The 8,708-nt window shown below is 43.8% G+C and overlaps 1 protein-coding gene across 1 annotated transcript in view; it reads right to left on the bottom strand.

Annotated features, from left to right (window-relative positions):
- Window positions 1–5,413: 5,413 nt before the first annotated feature.
- The window catches only part of auts2a (activator of transcription and developmental regulator AUTS2 a), a 292,397-nt gene continuing 289,102 nt past the window's right edge, over window positions 5,414–8,708 (bottom strand). The window contains 12 exon segments of the mRNA XM_035666926.1: window positions 5,414–7,117; window positions 7,149–7,230; window positions 7,233–7,304; window positions 7,306–7,341; window positions 7,343–7,402; window positions 7,404–7,457; window positions 7,460–7,537; window positions 7,540–7,619; window positions 7,657–7,732; window positions 7,734–7,880; window positions 7,883–7,978; window positions 7,981–8,105. Of these exon segments, the coding sequence (XP_035522819.1) occupies window positions 6,774–7,117; window positions 7,149–7,230; window positions 7,233–7,304; window positions 7,306–7,341; window positions 7,343–7,402; window positions 7,404–7,457; window positions 7,460–7,537; window positions 7,540–7,619; window positions 7,657–7,732; window positions 7,734–7,880; window positions 7,883–7,978; window positions 7,981–8,105 (1,250 nt within the window). The 3' untranslated portion in view covers window positions 5,414–6,773.

Below are 8,708 nucleotides of genomic sequence, written 5' to 3'. Positions count from 1 at the left end.
GGATATTGCACTCGGCCATATTGCAATTACGATAATATTTCAACTAATTGTGCAGCCCTAGATTAATTGTTTGGTCTAAGAAGTAAAGGAAAGTTTAGAGTAATTTACTTTAAAAAATAACTGAAAATTCTGCAGCTCTAGTTGTAGGTGCAGCCCTGGTTTTTGTTTTAATATGCTTACGTAAATAATTATATGCTTCTTAGCCTGCTGCTGCATATTATTTTATTAATGTCATTTATTTGTAAGAGACCATGTACAGTATTAAACATTTATTTTTAAATTATGTATTGTTCCAGCATGATCTTAAAGCTAATTGTCATCTCCCTTGGCAGGTCACAATTAAAACATCAGGTGAATTGAAGGGTTTAGATTTATTCATCTTAGTTGTGTATATAGTGTATTCCCCTTGTGGTCTGAGGTACTGAGCAGGGGAATGGCCACCTGTTGGCTTTTTCCACTGACCTACGCATAGTAGCTTCCACACAATGACTGTTGTTGCGCTCTGTATCTAATGCGTTCTTTAGGGGAATATTATTACCGTCGCTCCCCCAGTCTCTGCTGTGTTGGCTTGGTGGTCTATGCTTCTGGGAAATGAGAAGGTCAGAGCTTAGACTCCAAATATCAACTCTGTACATACTCTGCATTCACATAATAATGCGTTCCACGTGAGTTGGCAGACTGAAATGTTCTGGTGCAGGAAAAACAGCTCTCGTAATAATTAAAGTTCATCTGTCCGCGCTAATGGTGCCGAGTCTCACAACTAATGAGGCCTCACTGCATTGGGTGTGTGTGAAGGTCATCCTAAACCGTCCCGGTGAAAATGAAATAAGATGAAACCTGCATTGTTTTCATGGTCAGGTATTATCTGGGTCATTGTGATGAGCCTGAACTAGAAGAAAGAATACATAACAAGTAGTTGTTGTAAAATGCAACATGTCTGAAGGACTCCAGCGTGCTGTAGAATACAAAGGAAAACAGTTATCCACTGCTGTCACAGTGTAGCTGTGTGTTTGTCTTTGAAGGTCATGTCTGTGTGAGAGCATTCCTGTTTTCATTCCTGCCTAAGAAAGGCTGTGCTCAAGTGTTTTTCTCTATCGGCTGAAAGTGTGATGACACACAGCTTCTGTATACATATCCATCCTCTTACTATAGTGCTTGTCTTCAGATACTTTCCAGCAGTGCAGCAAGTTATCATTCACAGGGCCTATGTGGCTTCAGTCAGCCTCTCAATTACCTCAAACATCAAACACATACAATATGAACAGTGATGTGGGAGGATCAAAAGAATCTATTAAAGTCAAGAAAACAATTGAATGTTTTGGTAAGGGCGTACAGCTACAGCTGGCTTGAACCTGGTGTCAGAATATGTTTACCCAGTGGTTTAAGCAAATAACATATCCGATGCCTCGTATTCTCCTCAGGACAAATGTACATGTAACTCTAACAGAGCAGCCAGAACAGCACGTCTCATTCTGACCACTGCGAGCAGTCAGTGTGAAAGATTATTGGATACATGCGTCTAAAGCATTATGCTAATTTCCCCGGGTTCAGTGGAGGGCTGGATCCACTGTGCACTAATAACTGCGTTTCATATTTGAGGCCAGCTCTTGCTCTTTTGATCTCATCCTTTCCAGAATTTAACATTAGCTGCTCAGATGTTACCCCATTTAAAGGATTCAAACTAACGATGAATGAATGAACTCTGTTTGAGAGGCCTGGGCATCAGCTTAATCCCAACAGCAGTACTGGTAGGCATGTGTTTATAGGTTTATAGGCGTTTTCTCAGGAGAGTGGAAACACCAGGAGAACATTCCCACTGAGAATGGGATGCCTTCCCATTTCTAAACAGGAAAGTATTTTTAGGAGCGAGCGGGTTTGTTTGGATGTGATTAGAACTGTTGTCAGCAGGGAGAAAAGACTATGAGCATTCCCACATAATTGCTTTTTTCTAGGGGAAATGGATGGTGTATTAGCCAGAGCCAGTGCATTGTAGTACATAATAATAAGGTGATGGAGGACATATAGTATGTACAATTCGGAAGAGATAGTGAATCTCTGTGGGTGTATTCCAGGTAGTTCCTCTTATGCTATATGATCCTCCGTATTTTGCATAACCGAGAGACCTGTCATTTCCCAGAGACAGGTTTTGTTTACAATAGCATTGAGGCGTCAGATGTTCCTGTTTGCTGATACCATGTGAGCTCAGAGGCAGAGAGAGGTGTGGCACCTGTTATGAGACAGATGACTGTCAGTACTGGCATGAATTCCAGGCTTCAGGGTTCAGACAGATGACAAGCAAGGATCGTGGCTTTATTTGTTTGTCTTTTTCCTGTGTTTGAGCATGGCTAACAATCAAGGAGTGCCTAGCACACCATGCTTATCCAGTTTTACAGCATTTATGTTGACGGTATTCATTTCACTGCAAGGCAAATACCAAACACACACTGCTGGTCAGAGGAAGTCAACTTGCCAAACTGGTTCTCCTTTCTTGGGTCAGATGAGATGACAGGGCCATACTACCTGCTGTACAGCATCTCTCTTTGTTGCTTCATTTGTCTCACCTTTCAGTATAGGAGTGTACACTGATGCCACCTTGTGTTCAGAAGGCTAATTACATGAATTGGCAATCTGTAATAAATAAAGTTCTAAATGAGGTTTCTCACAGTGGAGGTTTTAGCTTTAAATCAGGTCATGTTTAACAGCATTGTGGTAGAATTAATAACAATAACAGAATATTAACTCATTGCCTTAGAGGCCCATCAAGCCATTAAGGAAGTGTTGTCTTTCAAAACAATGAACTTGAATGTTCAGACACATTTTCTTTAGTGCAAATCAATAGTAGGCTGGTCATTAAACCTGAATAAGTGCAGCAAACCGTTCTAAAAAGATAGTAGAGCTGAAATGAATCAACTGACAGAAAATCTATCTGTGATCTGATAAAAAAAAATTCAGGTAATTCTTTACATGTAAATGCCCTTTTCTGACAATTTTAGACCAAAAGATACATTTTTATTTATTTTGCTTAACCTTTATTTAACCAGCAATCAATAAGATTTAAAAATGTCTTTGTCAGGAGGGTCCTGGCAGCAGTAACAATATATGACCAGTGACACAAGACAGAACAGAGCACTACATTACAACTTCAGAATTAGGAATAAAAAATAACTAATAAAATTTGTAATTATATAAAAGACAACCCAAGAGCTGTCTTAAACCAATCTAAAACAATGACTTTATGAGGCAACAAATATCCTAAACATTGGCAGCCAGAAGAGAGAACATTGCGAGAGGTTCCACTGAAAGATGAAGAAGAAAATAATTGTTGGTTTGATTTGATCGGTTTAACAAGTTGAGTTAGAGTTTTTAGTTGGATGATCAGTACATGAAACCTCTGTAAAAACATCCATCACTTACTGATCCACCAGACTTGCTGACTGCTTTTGTTGTGTTTTGCGTCATCATTCCTCTCCGTTGTTGTTGTTGTCAGTTGTCAGTGTGTTGTTTGATAAAGAAGTTGCATTTACAGGATCCCATTTGCACTGAAACCCCATCAGACACCCTACAGTCAGACCTCATTAATCAGACGTCTCTGTGTATTAGCACAGTGGATGCTGTCTCTCTCTGCCGACTAATAATGTTTCTGTTTCTTCCAGGCAGTAAGTCCATCTGATTTTTGATATTGACTCAATCGGGCTGCAGTTTAGGTTAACCACTGGCTTAATGCAGAGTTTGGAGGAACATTTTAAGTGGTGTGAATACACTGACTGGATGCTTCATCACTTTATGCACATTTCCCTCCAAAATAATAAGAATGTAAGGATTTTCCAGTAGTTATTCTAATCCGTTGGTATTTTTCATGTGTGGTTCCTCACTCACAGCAGTTTCCTCATCTTTGTCCATGTAAGCGTTGCCCCGGCCCTACACTGTCTCTGTGCCCTGGCAGGATGAGGCAGACGAGGCATATCGAGGGAAGAAGCTTAGATACATTAAACCTGCAGTGGAGGCTGAAAAGCCAGGTTCTGTCCAGGGGAGGAAGGATTTGTAGCAACATCCAAAAGCAGTTTACTCAGGCAGTTTAGGATTTTGTTGGTCAGTGCTTAGGTTAGGCTGTTCCAGAAATAGCTGGTTTGAGCATCCAGCAGCTCTGGCTGAAGGTAGAACACAATATCTGTGATGTAGAGTTTGGAGGTGGATCTCATCATGACTAAGGTGGATGACATACCTGAACTGCTGACCAAGCAGGAAGGAGTTAGTTATTACAGAGAGATGGTGAGAGGAGAGCTGAAATGATTAGTTGACAGAAAACTGATCTGAAACAATCACTTAACTATCTATTATCGATTATAGAAAACTGAATATCGTAAACTAACTGAACATTTTCACTTATTTTGGGGCTTTTATTGCCTTTATCTGATAGTGACAGGAAAACAGGGAGAGTAAAGGGGGGGCGGTGTCAAAGATATGCAGCAAATCCTCACATTTAAGAAGTTTAAACCAAACAATAACTGGAAATCTTGCTTGAAAAAAATTTTGTTTTAATTAAATTAATTTAATAAATAAATTGATTATTGTTTGTTGATTGACTAATAGTTGCTGCTGTAATGATAATTGTCAGTTGTAGGCCAAGGTGAGATTATCTCGCAGCAGTTTTGAGGGCCTTTGTTCTACTATTTCTAGCAGTTTGGCGCCCTCTCCTGGCCCAAAACCTGAACTACCACACACTGTACTAACTGCAGTCTCAGGTCTGAGAGCAAAATTACTGTTGGTCCCAGGAGCAGGAGGCATTTACTTGGCAGGAGGAAATACAAGCATCCCACATTTCCTACCAGTAACGGATAGAGCCAACATTTGATTGATGCATGACCTGGGTGCTTCGGTGCTAAACATCAATCAGAGAAGGGTGCATGAATGCTGTGGTTATTCAGTGTAATGGGAATGTCAATAACTCTTGCATCCTCTGATGAATACGCAAGTAGCTTGCCATGATTCACCAGTGAAGGCTGCTGATTTTTAAAGCACTGTTATTGAACCAAGCACAAGACCTCACTTGTCCAAGTGACTGATGTGGCGTGATGCATGTTGTTTCTGCGGTTTTAACTGTTACCAAGTGGTTTTCTAGTAAGTCAGCACCTACTGGTACAGCAGAGAAATGAGAAAATGTCATCTTGTGGCTCTTAAGGCAAATTATTTGGTGACTGTATCAAGTGACAAAATCTTCATAGCTAGAACTACACAGTCAGTAGCACGTAAAATACTTACAATGCAGGTGAGAGTTGTACCCAAGACAGTTTATCCTCCGTGGGAGCCTAATGGGGAAAGTCATCAAGTGTGTAAGCGAGTGTCAAAAAGAAACATAGCCTGTTTACTCAGTTCAGTGCATGTAGGAGGAGGAATAAAAGCCCCACAGACAGGGTTAGTACACATTTTTTAATAACATGGCACAATTTACATAACACAAGTTTAAATGAGGAGCATGCTGAAGATTCAGTCGCTTCATTTTTTTCTCATTTTTGTACATGATCTAGAAAGACTTCATTTTTTTCCCTGTACATGGTAAACAGCAAAAAAGGTTTCTCATTTAACAATCTTTTTGCAATACGCATCGACTAACCACTATGGCTCCGGTGGACATTTTTATGTTGGATTAAAAAACACTGCACGACATGATATCACAGAGTTTGAAGCGCACAACTAAACCTTCGGTGGACTACTAAAATAGATCTCTGCTCATTAGAAACAAACTGTCCATAGTTTAGACCATAGCTTTTTTGTCTTTTGATTTTGTAGGTACAACAACTTAGGAAAGCACTTTAATACAGTTTGACCAACAGAACCTATTTCCAAAACATGTACTTTACACTCCTTCAATAGGGCAGATGTGCTGTCATAGTGTTTAATGTGCTGCATTCTCCCCAGAACAAGACTGGTGGTAACTGAGTGAAGGAAGAATGGGGGGAAAAAATGAAGAATCTTAACATTTGCGCTGCTGGCTTTTTACACTGAATATTCTTTGAAATGCAATACTTCCATCAGCTGTTTCTAGGATTGTCACCACAATTTATCAATTTAATCCAATTGACTACCTGTGTGGATTAGTTAAAGCTTGTATCTGTTTGCGTGGACCCAATGTGTGTCAAGTCTGTTGTGGAGAGAATACAGCTTTTTGTCCTTTATTGGTACACAGTCAGTAGTGGTGAGAAGGCCAGCTTTCAGAAAGGGAGCCCAGACATTTGTTGCATAGTTGAATATGGGGTCTCTGGTACAATGCTAATCAGCTGCGTCAACCAAAAAAACAAACAGCAAAAAGCACATTCTGAATCACCGCTGTAATACTCCTCCTATTTACATGTGTTCAAAGTAAAGCTTTCAAAACACCCTTTTGCATATTTGTACCATGATTTTTAATCCATACAGAGCGAGCACAGCGACTGTACACATTATCTACACACTTTGTTTGTCAGTGCTGAAGTACCTGTACATTCCAAAATTGTTCATTCTTACTCACGTCACTTCGCTTTACAAGAGAAAGAATGACCACAAAAAAACTGGAGCAAACTGGAAAAAAATCTTTGAAAAATCAATTTTTTGTTCCATGATTATTGTCTCTTTGTAGTTTTATACAAAAACAATTCATTGTGTGGGCATGTCTCTGCCCACATAAGTTATTCACAGCTATGTTACAGTCTTGCTTTGCCCAAAGCTAAGTGCTTGGTGTGAGTTCAGTGTTAGTGAGGCACAGGGCAGCAGGGGCACTGAGTCTACGGAGGCTCAGCTCACCGTGCCTCAATGTCTTTGTGAGGCGGTCTGTCTCTGATATCTGTGGCCAGGGGAGTAGTCCGTCTGGGTGAGCCGGGCCGGGCACCCAGTGTGGGGATAAGTGGAGGTGGCGCACTCAGAGAGGCGGTGGGTGGCGTTTTGTTGAGGATACCGTTCTGATGGGCTGCAGCTGCGGCAGCGGCTGCCGCTGCTGCAGCTGTGGGGCTGACCGCGGGAGTAGTGCATGCCTGGGGAGTCCAGGAGCCCCCATGAGGCCTGGGGCGGGTGGGGGAAGGGTGTCCATCAAGGGCCTGGATGGTGCCATTGAGTGTGTGGAGGCGCCCGTGGCTGTAAGTCATCTCTAAGCATGTGAGCCGTTCACGCTCCTTAACCAGCTGGGCAGCCGCTCCCTGCTCCCCCTCCTATGCTCGCAGGGCCCAGAGGGTGGATGTGATCCCGATTAAAGTCATGAAGGCCTCCGCGAATCCCCTGTACGAGCGCTCCAGCCCTCCGTAGAGGCGAGGTGCTGCCAGCCGGTGTAAAGGGTCAATTCCTCAGCAAATGCAGGTCCCTAGCCAAAGGATCCCCGTCTGTGAAGTCGCAGGCCCCTGTAGGGGTCCCCTCCATCGGGTCCGCAGTGGAAGGCCAGGGTAGGGGGAACCTGTCAAGGCTCCTGGGATGGGGCTGATACCCATAAAGGGGTGCCCACGCACTGCGAGTTCTGTAGCAGACTGCTGATGGTGTTGATGGGAATGGACGCCAGCGCATGCCCCATGGGCAGCAGGGCATTGAGGAGGGAGGGTGGAGGTTTGGCCGTGGAGGGTGCCTGTGTTGGGTGCTCACTTGCCCTGCTCTGTGGCTTCCTTCCTTGCTCCTTCCCTTCCCCGCTCCTCCCTTTACTTTTACCTCCCTGTTCTTCTTTCTGGTGCTCGATAACGGCCAGCTCCTACGCTTCATTCTCCAAGACCTCTCTGCTCCAGGCCACTGTTGGGACGTTCGAGGCCTGGTCTGCCGTATGTAGGGCCCGATGGCTGGCGCCCCCTATTGGAACAACTTGTCCTCTGCACGCCCCGGCCTGTCATTGGATGAGCAGGAGTGTCCTTGTCGCTGGTGCTGGTTGTCTTTGAGCCTTATGGTCCATCTGTGCCATTTGTCCTTTCCAAGAGTCTGAGTGCTTTCGCCTCTCCCTGTCTATTGGCCTTGTTCTCTCTTGTCGCCTCTGAGCTCTCCAGAAGCAGGGGGTAGATGGTTCCTGTGGTGCTCAGGAGGCCGGTTGTGCCAAGGAGGCTGATGGGGGTTGACAGGGAGCAGGGGACGGATGGCTTTGGATGACGCTTTTCTACGAGTCCCTAGAGGAAAGAAGGAAAAAAGTGCCTTCCTGCATCAGTAGCCAGTAACTGAGCTTCTGGTCCCAAAAGATTAACTGTGAGGCTCCATTCCATTTTTATTCCCAAATTGCAAAACCCCAATGAGCCATACAAGAAGTATTTCATTGCTTTACATCACAACAAAAGAAAAAATAAAAAGAGAACAAATCTGATATCTGATAAAGCTAACTCCCCCCCTGCCTTTATCTGATTATGTTCTTGGAGTGGAGCAACAGGAGTGACTTTTAGCAACACCCAAGCCTGTCATTGTCGTCTTTTACCTGACAACGATTCCCGTTTCGTCCAGAGTCTCGGTCCCCTCTCGTGTGAGCCTGGCCCGAGGTGCTCCTCCTCAGAGTCTCCCGGGTTTTAGCCCCAGGGTGGCGGTGTGGGGAAGGAGGGTGGGGTCCGGTGCAGGCGGTTCACGGCCTCCTGGGTGGCGCACCTGTTACTGCTGGCTGTTGAAGTGCTGCTGTGCATTGGGGGCCATCTTTTATGGCCCGAAACACGGAAGTTGGCCGCTTGCTAGGGATCTCAACAGCGTGGAAAAACACGGTAGGACGCAAAGTTAAATGCGTATCCTCC

Source organism: Morone saxatilis, unplaced genomic scaffold (assembly GCF_004916995.1).
Source record: "Morone saxatilis isolate NCDOM2014 unplaced genomic scaffold, NCSU_SB_2.0 Contig20, whole genome shotgun sequence".
In the NCBI taxonomy this organism is placed as follows: domain Eukaryota; kingdom Metazoa; phylum Chordata; class Actinopteri; family Moronidae; genus Morone; species Morone saxatilis.
This window is presented reverse-complemented; position numbering and strand designations above follow the sequence as displayed.